At 47.1% G+C, this 23276-nt stretch overlaps 3 protein-coding genes and 1 pseudogene across 8 annotated transcripts in view; 3 read left to right on the forward strand and 1 right to left on the reverse strand.

The window, feature by feature from the left end:
- The window catches only part of LOC147352060 (uncharacterized), a 27394-nt gene extending 15538 nt beyond the window's left edge, over nucleotides 1-11856 (forward strand). Inside the window, exon 3 of the mRNA XM_086359012.1 lies at nucleotides 10997-11856. The gene's annotated coding sequence lies outside the window, so the exon portion shown is untranslated. The remainder of the gene's footprint in view (nucleotides 1-10996) is intronic.
- NDEL1 (nudE neurodevelopment protein 1 like 1) overlaps nucleotides 1-23276 on the reverse strand; it is a 76960-nt gene that overhangs the window by 49953 nt on the left and 3731 nt on the right. For 2 of the 6 annotated variants that reach the window (XM_086358985.1, XM_086358991.1), the window contains exons 1-2: nucleotides 10987-11126; nucleotides 2586-2652 (exon numbers count right to left, since the gene is read on the reverse strand). The gene's annotated coding sequence lies outside the window, so the exon portion shown is untranslated. Of the gene's footprint in view, nucleotides 1-2585; nucleotides 2653-10986; nucleotides 11127-23276 lie in introns of those variants that run through there. The other 4 variants (XM_086358992.1, XM_086358986.1, XM_086358999.1 and 1 more) reach the window with 3 other exon arrangements.
- LOC147352061 (ubiquitin-conjugating enzyme E2 B pseudogene) lies at nucleotides 4168-4852 on the forward strand (annotated as a pseudogene).
- RNF222 (ring finger protein 222) lies at nucleotides 14627-22439 on the forward strand. The gene is made up of 3 exons (XM_086359009.1): nucleotides 14627-14773; nucleotides 18872-19084; nucleotides 19640-22439. Exon 3 carries the CDS (start codon nucleotides 19666-19668, stop codon nucleotides 20299-20301), a length of 636 nt encoding a protein of 211 aa, XP_086215135.1. The 5' UTR covers nucleotides 14627-14773; nucleotides 18872-19084; nucleotides 19640-19665; the 3' UTR covers nucleotides 20302-22439.

Consider the following 23276-nt stretch of genomic DNA (forward strand, 5'->3'; position numbering starts at 1 on the left):
CCATATCTGAAGTTATTGATATTTCTCCCGGCAATCTTGATTCCAGCTTGTGCTTCCTTCAGCCCAGCATGTCTCATGATGTACTCTGCATATAAGTTAAATAAGCAGGGTGACAATATATAGCCTTGACGTACTCCTTTTCCTATTTGGAACCAGTCTGTTGTTCCATGTCCAGTTCTAACTGTTGCTTCCTGACCTGCATACAGATTTCTCAAGAGGCAGGTCAGGTGCTCTGGTATTCCCATCTCTTTCAGAATTTTCCAGTTTATTGTGATCCACACAGTCAAAGGCTTTGGCACAGTCAATAAAGCAGAAATAGATGTTTTTCTGGAACTCTCTTGCTTTTTCCATGATCCAGCAGATGTTGGCAATTTGATCTCTGGTTCCTCTGCCTTTTCTAAAACCAGCTTGAACATCAGGAAATTCACGGTTCACGTATTGCTGAAGCCTGGCTTGGAGAATTTTGAGCATTACTTTACTAGCGTGTGAGATGAGTACAATTGTGTGGTACTTTGAGCATTCTTTGGCATTGCCTTTCTTTGGGATTGGAATGAAAACTGACCTTTTCCAGTCCTGTGGCCACTGCTGAGTTTTCCAAATTTGCTTGCATATTGAGTGCAGCACTTTCACAGCATCATCTTTCAGGATTTGGAATAGCTCAACTGGAATTCCATCACCTCCACTAGCTTTGTTCATAGTGATGCTTTCTAAGGCCCACTTGACTTCACATTCCAGGATGTCTGGCTCTAGGTCAGTGATCACACCATCGTGATTATCTGGGTTGTGAAGGTCTTTTTTATACAATGGTTAGAGAACAGTAAATACAGTTTGACACAAGAAATATTGTTTTAGAAGTCTAGTTAATTTCCAGAATATATAAAGAACTACTACAACTACCACTACTACAACTCAGTAACAAAAATACCAAACAACTCGATTTAAAAATGGGCCAAGAACTTGAACAGATATTTCTCCAAAGAAGTATACAGATGGCTAACAAGTACATGAAAAGGAGCTCTACGTCACTAATCATAAGGGAAACACAAATCAAAACTACAATGAGATACCGCACCCACCGGGAGGAAGAAAACAACCACCAGAACATAAGTGTTGGTAAGGATGTAGAGAAATTGGAACCCTTGTGCATTGCTGGTAGGACTCCAAAATGGTACAGCCACTATGGAAAACATTCTGAAAGTTCCTCAAAAAAGCAAACACAGAATTACCATATGATCCAGCAAATCCATTTGTGAGTATATACGAAAAAGAATTAAAAGCAAGGACTCAAGTAGACATCTGTACACTCGTATTCACAGCAGCATTATTTACAATAACCAAAAGGTGGAAGCAATCCTGTCCATCAGCAGATAATATAAACAAAATGTGGTGTCTATAGACAATGGAATATTTTTCAGCCTTAAAAAAGGAAGGAAATTCTGACACCTGCTACAACATGCATGAACCTTGAAGACATTACACTATGTGAAATAAGCCAGCCATCAAAGGACAAATACTGTATAGGTCCATTCAAGAGAGAGTAGAGTGGTAGTTGCCAGAGACTGGGGGTGGGGAAGACTAGGGAGATACTGTTTAATGGGTACAAAGTTTCACTTGGAGAAGAAGAAGAAAAATCTGGAGATGGATCTTGGTGATGGGTGCATGTCACCATGAATGTACTTAATGCCACTAAACTGTATGCTTAAAAACAGTAATTTTTATTTTATGTATATTTTGTTGTTATTGTTCAGTCACTCAGTTGTGTCCAGCTCTTTGTGACCCCATGGACTGCAGCACACCAGACTTTCCTGTCCCTTACCATCTCCCAGAGTTTGCCCATGTTCGTGTCCATTAAATCAGTATATTTCACCAAAATAAAAAATTTCAATTTTTAAGTAGAAATTTATATACCAGTGTCACTAATAATCTCTGGGGCTGGAATTATGTAAAAATTTTCCCTTTCTCTGTTTAGATTTTCACCAATTACCACTATCAGGAAAAAAAGGTATCTAGTTCCATTTAGAAAATGAAAGTAACCTCACACCCTGAGAATGCCGTCTTACAGTTTACAAAACACTTTCACAGTCATCGTCCTGCTTAAGCATCACCAACATCCCACAAAACAGAGACATTTTTGAACTGTGTAGACCAGAAAGGTTCAGAGGACAGTGAATTGCCCATCAGTAAGACAAGGAGCCAAGACTTAATCACAAGCCCCAGCTTGGTCAGCTCAGCAAACTTTCAGGCATCACACCAGCTGTGTCAAAGTCAATCCCAGAGAAGCCCGTCAGAACTCAAGAAGCTCTCTCTACAGCCTAGAAAAATGTTACCTGGGCAGCTCAGGTAACACACAACCAAATCAAGGTGATGAGATTTTAGGGGCGGTAGAGGTCAGATGATGTGGTTTCAGGAAGCCACCCTTGGTACCATCCTTCACAGGGACATAACCAACTTCACAAACTGACCCCAGCCTCTGACAGTCCCCCACAATGAACAGAAAGGGTCCACCAGGAGCCCCCTACTCTGGCCCTGATCTGGCCCTGACCTTATCCAAGCTGACCCCCCCAGCCCCCACCATCCCAACATACCTGGTCCTGTGTCCCAGGCCCCGAAGATCAGATAAACAGCAGCGCAAAGTGGCTGGAGCTGAAGCAGCTGAAACAAAGTGGAAATCAACAGGAAGTGTGAGAATCACCTTGTGACAAAAGAGGCACGAAGACCGGAAGTGGGTTTGGGCCAGGAAGGCTGCGGCCGGCCTTCTAGAAGTGAGGCAACCTTGCAGCCCCACTGCTCAGCTGCTGTTGAGCAAGACTTCAGCATTGAGGAAGTAGAAAAAGAAACTCAAGCCCTAACTCTTTAGCCAGAACTTCAAGCTTCCCCTTTGTCTGTCTCCAGCCCTGTATTAGAGGGGAAAGGCGAGGAGAGCTTTCCCACATGAAGGGTAGGAGATGCAGGATCCCTGTTGATTCAGTGGTAAGAATCCACCTGCCAACCTAGGTTCAATCCCTGGTCCGCGAACCAAGATCCCATATGCCCCAGGGCAACTAAGCCCATGCTCAACAACTACTGAGCTGAAACAGTAAGTGCCCTAGAGCCCCTGCTCCATAACGAGAGAAGCCACTGCAAAGAGAAGCGCGTGGACCACAAGAGAGTAGCCCCTGCTCACAGCTAGAGAAAGACGTGCAGCAACAAAGACCTAGTGCAGCCAAAAATAATAAATAAAGGGTAGGGCTTCCCCAGTGGCTCACTGCGTAAAGAATCCACCTGCAATGCAGAAGACACAGGAGGCTCAGGTTCAATCCCTGAGTTGGGACGATCCCTTGGAGGAGGGTATGACAACCCATGTATTCTTGCCTGGAAAATTCCATGAACAGAGGAGCATAGTGGGCTACAGTCCATGGGATTGCAAAAGAGTCAGACACGACTGTGCAACTGAGCACACAGGAGATGCCCAGAACCTGGCAAAGCACACATGTGGCACTTCAGAGAAACAATGGGAAGTCAGATAGTGGTAGCCTCCACCTACCACTTTGGGTGGCAAGACCTTGAATGAGCTGCTGTGTGTCTCTGTGTCTCGTCTTTGCCAAATGAAATGGAGGTAACACCAGTACTGACCTCATGGTGTTGTTTGGACTTAAATGAGATAACATGTGTAATTGGCTTCATATACATCCAATCATTCCCTTCAGTGGTTTGTGGCATCCCCCATCCTTTCTGCCTCTCCAAATCTGACCCACTCCTTAAGTCTTTGGCAGGTCAGGCCACCCTGGTCTGGAGTCACTTCTTGCCTCCACAGTGGCTGCAGGTCAAATGTGTCACTAAGTCCCACAGTGTAGGAGAAGCACCACGGTTAAGAACTACGACTGAGGCCCTTCACCGATAATTCCTTCCCATCGGGCTGTTTATCTCCCCAAGGTCACCCAGGGAGGGTAAGGGCTGCGTAGATTTGTCTCTGTTTCCCCAGGAGCATCTACCAGAGCACTGGAAGTTAGTCCATAAATGTTCATGGGCTTTTAAGATGCTATGAAGGTTTCAGACTGACCTCAGGGCAGCTCAGGAGCATGTTGTCTCCAGCCTGGGGCTGCTGCTGCTGTTAAGTCACTTCAGTCGTATCGGACTCTGTGCGACCCATAGATGGCAGCCCACCAGGCTTCCCCATCCCTGGGATTCTCCAGGCAAGAATACTGGAGTGGGTTGCCATTTCCTTCTCCAATGCATGAAAGTGAAAAGTGAAAGGGAAGTCGCTCAGTCGTGTCCGACTCTTCACGACCCCATGGACTGCAGCCTACCAGGCTCCTCCACCCATGGGATTTTCAGAGGCAAGAGTACTGGAGTGGGTTGCCATTGCCTTCTCCGTGTCTCCAGCCTACAGGAGGCTTATGCAGAATTTCAGTTGATGGTAAGAGGACTCACCTGTGGGTGTCAGTAGCTCACCATCTGAAAACATCTTGCAGTGCAATGCAGTTATATTTGGACCAGAAGGGACACTCTTTGAAGATGGTACTTTTAAACTAGTAATAGAATTTTCTGAAGAATATCCAAATAAAATGCCAACTGTTAGGTGTTTAGATATCCTTCAGAATTGGTGGAGTCCGACCTTCTATCTTAACACCAATTTAGTCTCTGCTGGATGAACTAAATCCAAATAGTCCAGCCATTAATCAGGCAGCACAGCTTTATCAGGAAAACAAATGAGAATATGAGAAAGGAGTTTTGGCCATTGTTGAATAAGGCTGGAATGATTCATAATACACAAATGGTCTGTTAATCTTCTTCATCATTGTAATTTACCTCTCAGTAGAAAGGCTAACATATTTCAGGTGCCACCGGTTTTAAGGATTCTGCAGGGGGGAAAAAGCCCTTCAATTTAGAACATACAAAAGCTTGTGTATCTTGATGAATGTACTTTTTGTTGCATGGTATGAACTAAGTTATTGCTTACATAAATTTGTAATATATTCTATTTGTATTTTTTTCCCAAGTGTATAATGTTGGTGTAGAGCTTTCATGACAGAATAACATTTTGTACATCTGTACTTTTTTCAAATATTAAATGCCTTATTTTGGAATTTTTAAGATTTTTTTAAATTGAAAGCACTTGAAGTTTTTTTATATATGAATATTACATGTAAAGCTGTTAAAATATGTATCTTCAGTGCAAAAAAAAAAAGATGCTATGGTAACACCAACCTATTTAAAGCATTCTGGTAAACTCCTGCACCTGGGCTGAGGTCACCATAGCAACAGTTTTGCAGGCTGTGGCAAAGCCTTGCAGGAAGGCAGGACCTGGGTGATCCTTGGCTCCTCTTAGCTCCTCTCACAATCCCTAAAAGCACTAGAGATGTGAAGTGGGGGAAGATGCTGAATGCTGTAGCTCGAGCTGCCTGGAAATCCTGTTCCTGCCCTCATCTCTAGAAGAAAGCCTGGGTAGCTTGCAAAATACATAAATCTCCCTCAAAAGCAGCCTAAGGTTTGCCACCTGATTGGGAGAGCAGCCCTCCTCCTGGCTTTCTGTCCTCAGCTCCCTGGTCCCCTTTTCTTCAGATGACAGATATCTTGATAGCTGAGATGACATTGTAAGGATCGCCCCTCACCTCTTTTTTTTTTAACTTTTTTTTTGTTGTTGTTGAATCAGGTCTTAGTTGCAGCACATGGGATCTTTCATTGCGGTGCAAGGATTCTCAGTTGAGGCTCACAGGCTTAGTTGCTCCATGGCATGTGGGATCTTAGTTCCCTGTTGTTGTTCAGTCACTTAGTCATGTCCAACTCTTTGCGACCCCATGAACTGCAGCATGCCAGGCTTCCTAGTCCTTCACCATCTCCCGGACCTTGCTCAAACTCATGTCCATTGAGTCACTGATGCCATCTAGCCATCTTGTCCTCTGTCATCCCCTTCTCCTCCTGCCTTTAATCTTTCCCAGCATCCGGGGCTTTTCCAGTGAGTCAGCTCTTCACATCAGGTGGCCAAAGTACTGAGGCTTCAGCTTCGGCATCAGTCCTTGCAATGAATATTCAGGATTGATTTCCTTTAGGATGTATTGGTTGGATCTCCTTGCTGTCCAAGGGACTCTCAAGAGTCTTCCCCAACACCACAGTTCAAAAGCATCATTTCTTCAGCATTCAGCCTTCTTTATGTTCCAACTCTCACATCCATACATGACCACTGGAAAAACCATAGCATCGACTAGACGAACCTTTGTTGGCAAAGTAATGTCTGCTTTTTAATATGCTGTCTAGATTTGTCATAGCTTTTCTTCCAAGGAGCAAGCGTCTTTTAATTTAGTAGCTGCAGTCACCATCTGCAGTGATTTTGGAGCCCAAGAAAATGAAGTCTGTCACTGTTTCCACTGTTTTCCCATATATTTGCCATGAAGTGATAATTCCTTAACCAAGGATCAAACCCTATTCCCTAGCATTACAAGGATTCTTAACCACTGGACTAGCAGGGAAGTCCTTGCCCCTCACCTCTTGTTCCCTCCAACTTACCACCCCACCAAGTCTGCCCACCTCCACATTTCTCTTAGTATACCCCAGGTCTTGTTGAGGCTTACTGGGTGCCAGGCTCTGTGCTTAGTGTGTTTTGTTTTGGACGCAATGCACGGCTCATGGAATCTTACCTCCCCCAACAGGGATCGAACCTACACCCTCTGCAGTGGAATCGGTGTGTCCACTGCAGAGAATTCCTGTGTGCTAAGTGATTTACATATAATATCCTGCTTTAACCCTCAAATATCTCTCCAAGTAAAGGCTGTTGCTATTCCCATTTTACAGATGAGGAAACTGAGCCCCAAAGAGGTCACACAACTGGCCCAACTTTAACTTGAAGGCATTTCAGTGGGATTTTATTTCAGGAAGCTATAAACTCTCCCACCTCTATGTCTCACAGAGAAGGGAGTTTTGTAGTTAGCCTGTTCAAAGTTTTGGAACTACTGAGCCTGAGTCATCACCAGAGGGCTGACTGGAAATGCAGAGCCTCAGGCCCCACCCCAGTCCCACTGAATTAGAATTTGCATTTTCACAAGAGAACCAGGTTATTGGTTTGCTCTTTAAGATTTTAGCCTTGGTCCAAATTGAATTGAATGGGTAGCGCAAGACACGGACCCACAAGCAAAATAAGTATAGACAAAGAACCCAGCAGGGCTCTAGATCTGGGGGGGCTTGCCTCTAGAGAAAGAACAGAGACAAAAATTTAGGGCTCTGGGGCCCTCCCCGCCTCAGTTTCCGCTTTCTAGGTCCTCAAGCAAAATCTCAACTTTGGAAGTTCAGAGAGCAATCGGATGGCTTTAGAGCGCCACCTTCTGGTCATGCTAAGCTATGCATCACAAGTTTCTGCTCCAGGCATCCCATCCCAGAGCGGCGGCTACTTGTCTGCAGGGGCTAAACCTTCTCTTTGGGACTTCTGTAGTTTTTCCCAGCAGTTTATTTCTCTTCCTTCTTTACCCTTCAACACTCACCATTCGTTATTCTTGTCACTGATTCAGATAACTCCTTGCTGTCTGCTGCTGCTGCTAAGTCGCTTCAGTCGTGTCCGACTCTGTGCGACCCCAGAGACGGCAGCCCACCAGGCTCCCCCGTACCCGGGATTCTCCAGGCAAGAACGCTGGAGTGGGTTGCCATTTCCTTCTCCAATGCATGAAAGTGGAAAGTGAAAGTGAAGTCGCTCAGTCGTATCAGACTCTAGCGACCCCATGGACTGCAGCCTACCAGGCTCCTCCGTCCATGGGATTTTCTAGGCAAAAGTACTGGAGTGGGGTGCCATTGCCTTCTCCTCCTTGCTGTCTAAATGACAGCAATACAGCACTTCATGTTTGCTTAGTCCCTTGACCTCAATTCAGTTCAGCTCATCAGGGGTGCAAAGCCTAAGACTTGACCATTTCTGTTTTCAATAACATCAAAGCAAGTGGAGAAACCGAGACCTTAGAGTTATAAACAAGGCATAAAGATTTAAAACTGACCTGTATAAGAAAGAATTCACATGGACATATTTCTATTTACCTATGTTTATATCCATCTAAAGTCAATCACAGAAGGAAAATATCTAAACAGAGTATTATGCAAAAGATATAGGTAAGCTCATAACAGAAGAAATACCATTAGTCAAAGACATTTTAAAGAAATGTCCCTATTTTAAACCTTTCTTACCTTCTTTTGAATTAGATTTTAAAAATTATTGCTTTTTCCATTATCCTAATTATACTTTTATTATTTTTAGTACATTATCATTTTAATGGTTATCAAGCAATCCCATTCCCAGAATAATGCAAGAATATTACAATTTAACTCCATTTATCCTCCTCCTGCTTTCTATTTTCATCAAGTATTATAATTTTTATGAATTTTTAAACTCTAAAGATATTATTTTTATTTTATGCAATCAATACTCATGGATTTTCCCCACTCATTTCCCTCCTGTCATTCATTCATTCCTGTATGATTTTGCTTCCACGGGTATCATTTTCATTCTGCCTAAAGAACGTCCTCTACCCCCAATAAAAATTAAAAATAAAAAAAGAACATTATTTAGTAGTATCATTTGTTTATTTAGGGACTTTTAGTGAAGCTCTTTCAGCAGTGAATTCTATTTTCAGTTGTAAACTTCTTCATTCCACCTTCATTTTTTGTTTTTTTTTTTTGCCAAGCCACCCTGCATGTAGGATCTTAGTTCCCTTGAACAGGGATCAAACCCTGCCCCCTGCATTGGAAGTGCACAGTCTTAACCACTGGACCACCAGGGAAGTCCCTCCACCTACATTTTTTAAGAATATTTTTCTCTGAATAAAATTCTAGATTGGCAGCTATTTTCTTTCAGTCCTTAAAAGATTATAACATGTATTCTTGACATGCACCCTCTCTTGGATTGCATCATTTATCTTGAAAATGAGATGTTATTATTTTGCTTCTCTGAAGGTAATGTGTCTTTTCTTCTCAGACAATTTTTCAAAATTATCTTTGACTTTGGTTTTCAGAAGTTTTACTACAGTGTGGTCAGGTAGTGATTTTTTTTTGGGGGGTGGTATTTATTTTGCTGGAGATTTGTAGAGTTTCTTGAATCTGTGGTTTAATGTCTTTCACTAATACTGTAAAATTTGTGATCCACAACTCTTCATCTATTGCTTCTGAACAAGTCACTCTCCTTAAATGAGTTAAATTAAATGTATTTAGACCTTTACATCACATTCCATATTCTCTTATGCTCTTTTCTGTATTTTCCATCTTTCCCCCCCAACGCAGTCCCATCCTTCAGACTGAGTATTTTCTGCCCACTTAGCTTTCAGTTTACTAATCCTGTCTTCTGTTATGTCTAACCTGGGAATTCCCTGGCAGTCCAGTGGTTGGGATTCAGCACTTTCACTGCTGTGACACAGATTCAATCCCTGGTCAGGGAACTAAGATCCCACAAGCCACACAGTGTGGCCAAAAAATAATCAACAACAACAATAAAAATAGTAACCTGTTGTTAAACTCATCTATAGAGTTGTGGTTTTTTTAAGGAATTATATTTTTCCATTCTAGAATTTCTACTTAGTTCTTTTAAAAAAAATTGTTTCCAGTTCTCCATCTACTTTCTTGAATGTATTGGGGACAGTGGGGGTAAAGACCAATTTATAATACCCAAGCAAGGTGAGTGAGACAAGAGGCAATTTCATATGCTACTGGAGGAAGTTTAAATTGGCACAGTTTATGAAAGGGAATTTGACAATTTTTACCACGTCTTTGAAATTATATTATACTTTGACTCCTCAGTTCCATTTCTAATAATTATTTAAAGTGTGAAACAGAAGAAAGGAAACCTCTTTTTTTTTTTTTGGCTGGCCTGCAAGGCCTCAGCAGCAAAAACTCAGGTCCTAACCTTTGGACTGCCAGGGAATTCCCAGGAAACCTCATTTAAAATGAAGCTGAGGGATTTCCCTGATGGTCCAGTGGTTAAGACTCCCCACTTCCACTACAAGGGGCATGGGTTGGATCCCTGATCAAGGAACCAAGATCCTGTATACCCTGTGGTGTAGCCAAAAGCTATTAAATTAATTAACTTAATTAAATGAAGTTCGGTGGCCAGAAGGGAGAACTCACATGCTACCACTCCACATCAATTACAGACCCCAATAGGAAGAATTTTCCTTGGCCAGCAACCAGCCCAGCCAATGGGAAGTGCCCACCAGCCTGACTCTCCTTTTCCCCCAATGGACTTTCTTCAAATTAACTCCTCCCAACTGCCTCCTTTTGCTCTACAAAGTAACATTCCTCTCCTTTGTTGGACTTGCCTATGACTTTTGCTATAGCTTTCTTGCCCCAAATTGCAATTTCTCTATTATTCTGGAAAAAAGAAAACAAAAACTTTTTTTTTTGCTAGCAATATAACTGGCTGTTTATTTTTAGGTTTGACAAAGGAAATAAAACCAAGATTTTGCAATTAAAAAAAAAACCACTTATACAGAAAATTTTATAATAGGGGAAAACTAGAAACTTAAATATCAGTCAATAGATACATTAGTTAAATGACTATATCATCGACTCAATGGACATGAGTTTGAGCAAACTCCAAGAGATAGTGAAGGACAGGGAAACCTGGTATGCTGCAATCCATGGGGTCCAAAATAGTCGGATACAACTCAGCAACTGAACAACAACAATCCATTAAAAATAAGGGTGTAAAAGAAAATACAGTTTTCAGATGCTGAAAAAATCAGGTCCTAAAAGTGTTTATTCAGTATGAGTCCACTTATTCTAAAATCATTACATGCTATAATTACACATAATAAATAATTATTTTTAGCATAGCTACATATATATTATATATAGGAGCTGAAAAAATAAACATCAAAGTATTTATATTTATCTGTAGAGGTGGCACAAAGCTGATGTTTTCATGTGTGCTTTGATGAAATTTCCACTTTTTTTCAACACTAATCGCTATTTTTATTTTTAAAAAAAATTTGTTTTCTTCCTCTCCTGATTCCTGATTTTTTTCCTCCCCGACCCTGGCCTTACCTGTCTCAAGCACTGAGGACTCTCAGCTGTCTGGGAGGCATTCAGCTCCGGATGAAGAGTGAAGGCTGAGAAAATCCTCCAACAAAGAGCTGATTTCAAACAGTCTTTCTCCTGCAGCTGCCACCACCCCCAGGAAGTGAGAAGTTTCCCTTCCACGAACCTCCCGGCGAACAAATCTCCAAATCTCCGAGCTTCCCGGCTCTTTAGCTTCCCTTCCCCCACCTGTCCCAGAGCATCTCTGCCCCTGCGGTCGGCGCTTTACGACGGTGCAGGGAATGGGGCGGGGGCGCACGCAGCCCAGGTGAGTTAGCTGCAGGACGCAATCCACGCCGGCTCGTACGCGACTGGGACGTGACTCAGCCTTCCTGCTCTCCCGGTGCCCCACCCCTGCTCCCTTCGGCCTCCTCCCGCAGCCCGCAGCACCCTCGAGTCACCGTCGGTCCTTGCCAGTTTCATCCTCAAGTCCAAGCTAGTTTTCTCCTTTGCGCAGGATTCTTTTGGTTGATCCCACTCTGTGGCTTCCCGGCCAGTGGGCTGTCAAGCACTGAAACCAGCCTTGGGCTCAGCCTTCAAGAGTCCTGAAGTGGACTCTCTCAGCTCTGAGACCATCCTGAGCCTCTGCAGCTCCCAGGGTCGTCATCCTCATTCATACGTTTCAGATCAGGGTGTGCAAAGGTCCGTGCACGTCTCAGATCAGTGTGTTCAGAGGCCTATGCACGCCACCACTTACGGTGGTACCCAAGTGAATCTTTTTTTTACTTAGTATGTATTCATATTGCTGTTTATTAAAAATATGATTAAAACATCAGACCTGTGATTTCACAGTATGGATGCTCAGAATGAGGTGAGAGTAAATATTTATGTTTAAAATATGGCTCCTATTTGTTATTTTTGTTTTTAAGAAAAATCAACAGTTGTACATGCAATATTTTGATGTGGCAAAAATTACCAAGACAAACCATTAGATTAAGTTTTCCCTGGGGGATTTCTTCTTTAAAAACCTCAGATTCCATCACTTGTCCCTCCTTCTTTCCTAGCCCATCTTCCCTCCCCTTCCCAGACTCACCTCCTGGAGAATCTGCCAGAGATCAGGCTTTTTCAAAGACAACATTGGTGTACAGTGCCTAAGTAAGGCTCTAACCCAGTGGTGAGCTCATCCTCCCATCTCCAGCCAGACCGGAAGTTCTCAATCTATTATGACTTGAGGGGGTGGGGAGAATTTTGGTGTGGATTCCAAAAGCCATTAGAATAGAAGGTAGGGGCTTCCCTGGTGGCTCAGTGGTAAAGAATCTGCCTGCCTGCCAGTGCAGGAGATACTGGTTCGATACCTGGTGCAGGAAGATCCCACATGTCATGGAGCTACTAAGCCCAAGCCTGTGCACCACAACTATTGAACCTGTGCTCTAGAGCCTGTGCTCTGCAACAAGAGAAGCCACAGCAACAAGAAGCCCGAGCATGGCAACTAGAGCAGCACCCACTCTGTGCAACCAGAGAAAAGCCCAGGCAGCAAGGAAGACCCTGTGCAGCCAATAAATATATAAAACTATTAAAAAAAAAATAGAAGATAAATGACTTGATTGCCTAAACTTCACACACTCGTGTGCAGGCGTGCACACACACACACACACACCTCATGCACATAAGCTAGGCTTGAGAAGTTGGATTTATTCATTTCACAAACACTGACTTATTAAACACTATTGCCAGACACAAGACCCTGTGCTACAGTCAACAGAGATGGATTAGGAACTCCTCCTTCAAGGTCTTAAAGATGCCAGCGGGGAAGTGATGAGGAAGAAAGGCATTGCAGCCAGACAAAAAAAGGCAGGAAAAAAATCACAGAGCCCCAGAAACCCAAGGCCTCAAGGGATCTGAACTAGAAGCCAGCCCTGCGGCTATGCTGCATGGCTTGAGATGGCCCAGGGCAAGGGGACTGTCCAGAAAACGTGTGAGAAAGGCAGTGTGGGCCTCATGTGCGGACTGAGGAGGGTGGGCCGTGTACCGAGGGCAGTGGGGAGCCACGGAAGTCTAGAGGGAGGGAAGGGATGAGGAGGAACACCCGTGAACATGTTCTGTGGCTGCTTCAGTGTAGGTTGGACAGAGGGGGCTGAGGGCCAGGGGCGGGGGTCTTGGGAATGAAAGCAGCCCCTGTCCACCTTCCAAGCCGGGTGCCCTGGCAGGGCCTGTTTTCTGCTCAAAGGCCCCAGGTTTCCCCTGAGTACCAGCAGCCCCAGGCTATGTAAGGATGGAAGGAGAGCCAGGGGGTCGGCCATAGAGAACAGGTAAGACTGAGATTTCAGAGGTATGGGCAGCCTGGCGGGAGGGGGTGAGTCCAGGAAACTCATGGGGGCAGGAATGAACTGAAACCCCCAGATACCCCTGATCTGCCTGGAACCAAACAGGGCAGCCTGCAATGGGCTGAGCGGACACTTGATTTGCATTTCCCTGATGACTACTGATGCTGAAGATCTTTTTGTGTGCCTGTTGGCCAATTTGCATTTCTTCTTAGGAAAAATGTTCAGTTCTTCTGCCCATTTTCTTGGGTTTTTGTGTGTGTGATGTTGGGTTGTATGAGCTGTTTACATATGTTGGATATTAATCCCTTATAAGTCATATCATTTGCAAATATTTCCTCCCATTTTTGTAGGTTCAGGCACATTATTTGTATCCATTTATTTAATCATCATCACAATCCTATAGAGTAGGTAATATAATTTTTCTTGGCCTCACGGCACAGCCTGTGACATCTTAGTTACCCCACCAAGGACTGAAAATGGGCCTGTGGCAGTGAGAGCCCAGAGTCCTAACCACTGGACAGCCAGGGAAGCCCCAGTCTGCATTTCAAGACAGATTCTTAACCACTGGGCCACCAGGGAAGTCCCAACTCCTGCCTTATTCTTGATTAATTTTTTCTGATCATGAAAGAAATATACATTCAACGATCACAGGAATGTATGAGTCAGAAAGTTTCTCTAGTGATAACCACTAACAAGTTGGATGTGTCTACTTCCAGATTTTTCCTCTATAAAAACGATCATATATTATCATTTCCATAGAGTCACACAGACTGTTCTGAAACTTACTTCTGTTTCACGTGGTATCAGGGACAGTTCTCCTTTATTGGTTTTATTCTGCCTCCTTCTTTATCCCTGTGGTGTTTGATCTTTGGAGCTCTGAGCCCCTCTGAGTGTGAGATGAAGGATAAGTGTATATAAGCACATCACCCAAATATTTGTGTATGACTTTGGGTGGCAAAGAGTTACTGAGGCTGATCTGAGCCCTTCGCCCTGCGCCCTGGCATGGCAAGGGAGCAGGAAGCAACCGGAGGATCACCAAAATGAACTCTGGAGGCTGAAGGACTGTATGACTTTCTCATTATTGGAGGGACGTGGAGACTCATCTTTGGGGATGGGTCCTGGGTCACTGCCCCCATACTGAGACCCTCTGCTTGTCTCCAGCACCCATCCTTGTACTCCTCCTTGGGTGGGGGAACCCTCCTCTCTGAGCATCTTCATCAAGATCACCTGACTCCAACAGGGGCCAAACCCCTGGGCAACGCCAAAGCCTCCTGGCCTCAAACGGGTTGGGCGACATTCACTTCCCGGCGCTGGCCTCCAGACCTGCTCAGTCATTAGCAAATGCCTCGGCGGCGGCGGCAGCAGCAGCTGTCACAGTAACAGCAGCAGGAGGACGTGCCGCCCGCCCAGTGCTTCTGGGTGGCTCAGATCTGCTCTGTGGAGGCCTGCGGGTGGAGAGGTGGATGCTGCTCGCCCTGGTCCTAGCCAAAGTGAGTCTGGGGGCCGGGCTGGGGGCAGGGAAGGAGCTTGGCAGAGTTCTGCACTGATGCCAGGGGTGTGTGTGTGTGTGTGAGAGAGAGAGTGGAAGCTATAAAGCCTTGGGAATCCAGGAGGGAAACCTAGGTGCGCACAAGTGTCACCCCGCCTCACAGACTCACTGTCCCAAGGTGGGGAGGTGGGGGTCACCTGAGCTGGTGACACCCCCCCACCAGTCCTCAAGATGGGTGGTGGGCTGCTGCTGTGGGTGAAGCCAGGCACTGGGGCTTCATGGGGTCGGCTACCCTTGGGCCAGCCCTCCCCCTCCCCCTGCCTCTCATAGCTGGAGGGGCAGCTCCAGTTACAGTCACTTTGAGGAGGGAAGTTTGGGGGAGGGTCACTTTCCCATACAGGTTTCCTCATCATTCTTTAAAAAAAAAAAAACAACTTTATTGAGGTATGATTGACATTCAACAAGATGTACATATTTAACATATACAACTGGATTCTGGAGTTTTCAGGAGGCATTTTCATCCTTGGTTGTTTGTTAAATTGGTGTTTCTGTAGAGGCATAAAGGCTGGGACCTCCTAGTAATGCTATCTTGCTCTCAATTCTTCACCTACTCCTTCACTCGAGGTCTGGAACGCCCTCCATGGATGCACATTCTCAGTGGATGGGGTGGTTCACAGTGTAGCCAGGCTGACCTGGCCTCAAACCCTGGATCTGCCCTGGACTTTCTTTTAATTCCCACTGTATACTGTTTATTCTTTTTTTTTTTTTTTTTTTGGCTTCTTTATTTGGCTTCATTGGGTCTTAGTTACAGCATGAGGGATCTAGTTCCCTGAGCAGGGGTTGAACCCGGCCCCCCTGCATTGGGAGCTCAGAGTCCTAGCCACTAGACCACTAGGGAAGTCCCAGCAGCCTGGCTTTGAACAAAGTTACTTAAGCCTTGGTTCCCTCGCCTGTAAAACAGAGATAATATCTACCTCCTGGAGCTGTTGACGATGAAATGAGGAAGGGATGCAGAATGCCAAGCACACAATTAGTGTTCAATAAATAGCTGCTGTTGTAATTATTTATTATTAGCTGGACACTGGTCCCACCTCACCTAGGAAGACCTTCCAGCCCTCCTCTCCCCAAAATTTCCTGAAGCACCAACGGGAATATCTTCGGATATAATGTCTTCCCCTTCATTTAGCTAGTCTGTGCCCCAATCAGAGCGTGTTCCTCAGATTTCTTCTGCTGCCCTCTCCCCAGCACCTGAGACAGAGTCAGGTTCAGAAGAAGAACTCAAGGATGGAGAATGAAATGATATGAAGAGAAAGGGAGGGACTGAACATGGGAGGCAAGAAGGTAGGGATGAAGGACGGGTGGCCTTGCCCAGACATGAAGGACAAGGCTCTCCTGAAGCACAGGATGGGAAGGGACTGCACAGGAGGCCATCAGCAGGGATCTGGGATGTCATCTGCATCCCCCACGTCCCATTACTTCTCAAACTCAGTTCTCTCTGCTCCCCTGCTCAACCCAAGGAGGACAGCGCTTCCTGCTGCAGCTAATATCTACTCACCCAATCTATCAACTGATTCAAATATTTTCTACACTCTCTAGGAAATCAATGAATATCTCCCCACTACCATCTCCCTCTCCAACCCCTCCCCAAGGTGACCTCAGACAAGTCACTTCCCTTCCCAGGGCTCGGGTCTTTTCATCTATAACACTCGATTTTACTAAATGACCTCCAACATCCTTTCCCCTCCAGCATTCTCGAATTTATCTGCTCTATTCTCTTGCCTATCTTGATACCTCACTTCTCAGTTTTCCAAACAACTTAGGGTATTGATCATCATTCCTCCTTTAAAAAAAAAAAATCTCTCTTCAAGAACTTTATAAATGTCCACTAGATTCTAAAAGCTTCATGAAGGACGCTTACCCCCATGCCACGCTTGCATGATCTTAGTTCCCTGATCAGCAATCAAAGCCATGGCAGTGAGAGCCCAGAATTCAATCCTAACAACCAGGGAACACCCTTGAAGGGTTTTCTTAATCACTGCTTATTTCCAATGTCTGGCTCAGTACCTAGCCTGCAGCAACACTCAATAAGTAATTGTTGAATAACTGGATACATGAATGAATGGATGGATGGATAGGTGGAGGGATGGAATTGCCACCATACGCCTCTGGGGAGTTATGAAACGCAGGGGGACATGCTAGCAGTTGGTCAGCTTAAGAAAATCAAGGTCATCCTGAGAAAAACCTGTTTAGATAGCTGCATGTTATGAAACAGAAATGTCTGAGACACTGGAACACCAACTTAACCTATTGCCCAACACTTAGCTACTCCATTGTCATCTTTTCTGGTTGTTATTCTAACTCCAGGGGAGCTACCCTTTGTCAGGGGCATGAGTGTTTTTAGTCATCTACATGATAAGAAACATCTGGGGAGGAGAGGGAAGGCAAGTGCTAGGAGGAAAAAGGACTGAGCCTGACTGACAACATCCAGCGCCAAAGAATTGATGCTTCTGAACTGTGGTGCTGGAGAAGGCTCTTGAGAGTCCCTTGGACTGCAAGGAGATCCAACCAGTCCATCCGAAAGGAAATCAATCCTGAGTATTCATTGGAAAGACTGATGCTGAAGCTGAAGCTCCAATATTTGGCCACCTAATGTGAAGAGCTGACTCACTGGAAAAGACCCTGATGCTAGGAAAGATTCAGGGCAGGAGAGAGGGCAACAGAGAATGAGATGGTTGGATGGCATCACTGATTCAACGGGCATGAGTTTGCCATGAGATAATGAAGGACAGGGAAGCCTGGTGTGTTGCAGTCCATGGGGTTGCAAAGAGTTGGACACTTTTTAGTGACGGAACAACAGCCATTTATTGAGCATTTACTATGTGCCAGATTTTTCATTCATGGCACCTCACTTAACACTCTGGACAACTCTGAGAAAAAGCCAGTACTATTATTATCAACCCCACCTTAGAGATGGGAAACTGAGGCTCAAATAGGTTATACAGACAGTAGTGGGCATATCAAGGATTTGAAGGCAGCTTCAGGGTCTGAGTACTTGAACCCCCTCCCCTGGCCTGGAGGCCACACTGACCACCTTGGAGATCGAGGTTTGAAAACACCTGCAAAGGCTTTGGTGCTGCCACCAGGGTGCCCGGTCCCCTACCCCCACCTCTACATATTTGTGCCCTTTGTTGGTTATGGGATATTTTCAACTTGGCAAAATGGGCTTGGAACCAAGCTAACAGGGAAGAGAGCATTCAATTGGTGATTGAACCAATTCTCGTCTGTCCTTCCCCATTAACTAGTTTTGTTCCCACTATGTCATCTCTCAGTGGCTCAGCAGTAAAGAATCTGCCTGCTATGCAGGAGACGTGGGTTCAATCCCTGGGTCGGGAAGATCCCCTGGAGAAGGAAATGGCAACCCACTCCAGTATTTTTGCCTGGAGAATCCCATGGTCAGAGGAGCCCAGCAAGCTACAGTCTGTGGGGTCACAAAAGAGTCAGACACGACTGAGGGACTAAACAATAACAATGCCATCTCTCAGGTCTGGGGGCTGCCACACACCACTTTAGCTCTCAGTGTGTCCAGGGGTGTTTTGATGGAAGAATATATCACATCAGTAACCCTTCAGCAGGACCATGCAATCACGTGACCATTTGATCACAGTCCTTCTAAAGAGGCTGTTCTAGGACTTCACTGGCGATCCAGTGGATAAGATTCCATACTCCCAGTGCAGGGACATGGGTTCCACCCCTGGCCAGGGAAGTAAGATCCCACATGCTGCCTAGTGAGGCCAATAAATAGATAGATAAATAAACAGGCTGTTGGAAATGGACTTAGATGACACAGCTGCGATACTGGGAACGCGTGGAGGAATGAGAACACCAGCACTGCGTCACACACCCAAACAGGGGCTTCCCGTCAAATCGTCACCTGGGGAACTGCACTTAATCCAACAACACCGCTACTGCTCAGAGCGTCCTTGGAGCCTCTCTTTAGCTCTCAGATAACATCTGAAACCCACCTGTCACTTCATGGTGACTCTGTGTCTTTGATTTAAAATAATCTCGTGCCACTTGGGCATTCATTTGCTTTTACCAGACTGGGTGCCAGGTGACCTTTGGCCATTTCCAAATACCAGACGTATCCTCAAAGGATGAAAACCTGCCTTCACAGAGGTTGATTGCAAGGTTCTCTCGCAACCTTGGGCAGGCTGCCGAGAAGAATCTGAAGGATGACTGAGCTGTGGTGGGCGGAGGAAGGAGCCCACAGCTCCCTGAGGTGACTGCGCGGCTGGCCAGCCGGCATTTGGATGTAAGTTTTGAGTTTTGTTCTCAAATCCCTCATTGCTCTCCAGCTGCACTTAGCATAGAGGGATGGGAGCCAGGGGCTGAGGACAGTTGTATGGGTCAGCCAGCCTGAGCAGGGAGATGGAGTGGCAGCAGAGGCTCTTCTGGAGAACAGCCACAATGGGCACAACACACAGCCCCCACTGGAGCCTGGACCAGGCGGAGTGGGGGCAACCTCGGCTTAGCCACCTGCCTCCCCTGGGGAATGGGTCCTGCTGCCTCCACTGTGGGCTTGGCACCAGGGAGAGGGGAGGGGAGACCACAGGCGACACACGTGTGGTGGTGAGGGATCAGGGGGCTACACCTTGGCCTCCGCACACCTCCTTCCAGTAGGGGTGGCTGGGATCTCTGCTTGTCAGTCCCCCAACTCCCCTTCCACAAGTGCCCTCTCGTCTCCTCCCCAGGGTCCTGGTGTGATTCGGGGAGGCCCCTGAGGAGGAGTGGCAGGAGAGGCAGCAGGGAGGCAGGCAGGGGAACCAAGCCAGAAAAGGCGCTGATGCTCAACCCTTCCCGCCCACAGCGAGGGCCCTGCCCTCCTGCTCGGCCATGTCTGAGGGCGAGAGCAAGGACAGCTCGGGCAGCGAGTGCCCCGTGTGCTATGAGAAGTTCCGAGAGCTGCAGGGCGCCAGCCGGACGCTGAGCTGCGGCCACGTGTTCTGCCATGACTGCCTGGTCAAGTACCTCCTGTCCACGCGCGTGGATGGCCAGGTCCAGAGGACCATTGTCTGCCCCATCTGCCGCTACGTCACCTTCCTCAGCAGGAAGAGCTCCCGCTGGCCTGCCAAGCTGGACAAGAGCTCCCAGATCCTGGCCGTGCCCGTGGGCCTGCCCCCTTCACCACTGCCGGATGCCCTGGGCCACGCCAACCCCCTGGCCCTCTCCCAGCCAGTCTGGAGATCATCCCCGGGCCAGGGTGGCCAGCTGCCCTTGGACCCGCCACCCAGCCTGCCCCGGGAGCCACAGATCTTCATCATCAGCCGCCATGGGATGCCCCTCGGGGAACAGGACAGCGTCCTGCCGCGGCGCAGCCTGGCAGAGCTCTCTGGGGCCTCCCCGGCGCCCAGCTCCACCCGGTCCTTCTGCTGCCGCTCCCGGGCCCTGCTGCTCATCACCCTCATCGCCGTGGTGGCCGTGGTGGCCGCCATCCTCCCCTGGGTGCTGCTGGTGAGGAAGCAGGCGTGAGTGGGGGCACCAGTCAGAGAGCCCCGCTGGAAGCTGCCCGCTCGCACAGCCAGGCTGGCCGTGGCCTGGGAGGGGCCTCAGTGCGGCCTTGGGCCAACAGAGCCTCAGGGGCAGCCTGGGGCAGAGATGGGGTGTAAGGGTGCTGACTGGCATCACCCGGCTCTTTGCTCCCAGCAGGGATCAGAAAGGACCAGGAGGCAGGACCTCTGAGGCAAGAGTTTGGGTGGGGCAGGGGAACTCTGAGCTGAGAAGGAAACTCCAGGTTCCAAGCCAGGGAGGAAGTGATGGATGCCCCTACTCAGAAACCACAGCGGGGGTACACCTCAGCAGATACGCGTCCCTCCTCGAGGCTAGAACCCAGCGAGTTTGGGGGTGGGGTGGGTAGCTGCCCCACCTGTGGGTGTCCCCATGTGCCAGGTGACCTACCCAAAGCCAGGTGGGACTCCGAGTCGGGGCACCTCCTGCTGGAGGGGCCCACAGGCGAGACCCCTCCAGGTCAGAACTCTGGGCCAGGATCCCTGGCGTGCTCCCAGAAACAGTCAGAAGGGATGGGGTGGCACAGGGGCCAAGGCACATGTGCTCCCCAGAATCTCAGCACCCGCCCCCCTGCCTCTGACCCCCACAGTTGGGTGTGCGCCTTCCTGCCCCTAGAACCACCAGTCTGGAAAGTCTTCCCTACGGGAGAGGCTGAGCTCAGGGGCTGAGGCCCAGAATTGCTAGGAGAAGGGACAGAAAAGGGGAGCTGAGGCCACGTCGGGAATTAGGGGTTTGCTGACAAAGGTAGAGGCCAGCGGAATGGCCCACGAACAGAGCTATAGGGCTCCCCAAGCCCTCCCAGCCCAACAATGGCCCAGATTTTGAGTCCTGGGGTTTTCAAGGATGGCCTGCCAGGTGGGCAGTGCAGGAGCTGCCTGGTGGCTGGGACCTGAGTCAGTTGAGAACTATGTGGGCACATGAGCCCCTGGGGGCTCCCGCCTCCCGCCCAGCCTGTGACCAACCACTCATTAGAGGCCACACCAGCCAGGCCAGTTCCTGGGGTGGATTCCCAGGCTGGGCTGGGTGAGGAAGGGTGGGGAGGAAAACAGCTGTGCTTGGCAGGGACGCTTCTATCTCAGTGAACACGGAACCCAGCTGCTATCAGCCGCTGGTCAAGGTCATGTCACCTGGGGATGCCACCTGAGCTGGGGGTCCTTGAGGAGGACACTAGAAAAGGCTCAGGTTGGGCCTTATCTGGGGAGTGAGCCATTTGGGAACAGCTATTTCGTGTTTATTAAGGCCCACAAGTCAATGGGCCATCATCTTAATTTTAGGGTTAAAAACAGCAAAAACCCCAAGCTTTCTCGAATGGGTGGTTCATCACAGCCCAGGTGTTCCAGCAGCTATGCCCTCCACAGCGCATGCCTCTCTCAGCGGAGCTTGCTACACGTGGGGAAAGACAGAGCCCTGCCTCTGGTTGTTGTTTGGTGGATCAGTCATGTCCAACTCTTTTGCAACCCCCATGGATTATAGCCCACAAGGCTCCTCTGTCCATGGGATTCTCCAGGCAAGAATATTGGAGTGGGTTGCCATTTGCTTCTCCAGGGAGTCTTCCTGACCCAGGGATCAAACCCGAATCTACAGTATTGGCAGGAAGACTCTTTACCACTGAGCCACCTGGGAAGCCCACCCTGCCGCTCACCTGGTTCCTAAAAGCCTGTCCGTAATGTGGTCATTTGGGGACCATTAGGGGAGGGGGTCCACACTGCAGGGGGCGGTCAGGGCACAGGGTGAGTTGATCTAAAGCACCTCTGGGCTTCCTTCTGATATTTTCAAGTCAAGAGAACACAGGTTCTATTGGGGGAAGTAGAGGTGAATTCATGGGGAAAATATTTATTATAGGAAATAAAATGCTAAATTTACAAAGACTCTAGTGAATCCGTTTTAATCACAGCCAGGCTGCTTTAAACAGTGTCATGAATTTCTGGGGACCTGATTTTAAGTCTTTGCAGACTCTATTGTGTTTGCCAAAAGTCAATTTCAAAATACCTCTAGCGTTTCCATACTGTTCAGCAGTGACTTATAGATGGAACTTCTTTCATTTTCAAAGAATGTCAAAAGCTGTTATTTTTTTTAAATAAAGGTCTATATTTTCTCAAAAATTTAAGATGAATTGCAGATACATGTGGAAAGTGCTGAGTTTGGACTTCTAGGATTGTTCATTTTAGATGAAAAAATGGTCTGAAAACTCAGATTTGAATGGCTCTTAAACATCTACTCAGCCACATTTGTGAAAGGAATGCAAGTTACAATTCTGCTTGGCATCTCAATTTTCACCCTATTCAACTGTCAAACCCTGAAGGTTTCAAAACCCACTATTGCCAAAGCCAAGGGACAGAGGTGAGGCTGATGTGCTTGTGTGCGTGCGTGCTCAGTCATGTCTGACTCTTTGTGATCCTGGTAGCCCACCAGGCTCCTCTGTCCATGGAATTTTCCAGGCAAGAATACTGGAGTGGGTTGTCGTTTCCTACTTCAGGGGATCTTCCCCACCCAGGGATCAAACCTGTGTCTCCCGCATTGGCAGGCAGATTCTTTACCACTGTGCCACTTGAGAAGCCCAGGTGGGGTCAGTAGCAAGGTATATTGATAAAACCCCTAAGAAGGAAACTCCCCTGATGGTTCAGTGGTTAAGACTCCCAATGGAGGGGGCCTGGGTTCGATCCCTGGTCAGAGAAATAGTTCCCACATGCCTCAACGAAGATTAAAGATCCTTCATGCTGCTACTAAGATTTAGTGCAGCCAAATAAATATTAAAAAAAAAATAGGAAGGGAAATTTGTCCACTTGGACCCAGAAATTCTAGAAATGTATCCAATAGATATGCTTGCATGTTGGGGAATCAACATATGTTATACAATTGCACTATTGTTCCTAAAAACCAGGAATCGGGAAAACCGTACAAGCAATGCAGAGAATATCACGCAGCTGTGAAAAGAACAA

This window comes from Bos grunniens, chromosome 19, assembly GCF_055505025.1.
Source record: "Bos grunniens cultivar Pamir isolate PY7600 chromosome 19, Bosgru_T2T1.0, whole genome shotgun sequence".
Lineage (NCBI taxonomy): Eukaryota > Metazoa > Chordata > Mammalia > Artiodactyla > Bovidae > Bos > Bos grunniens.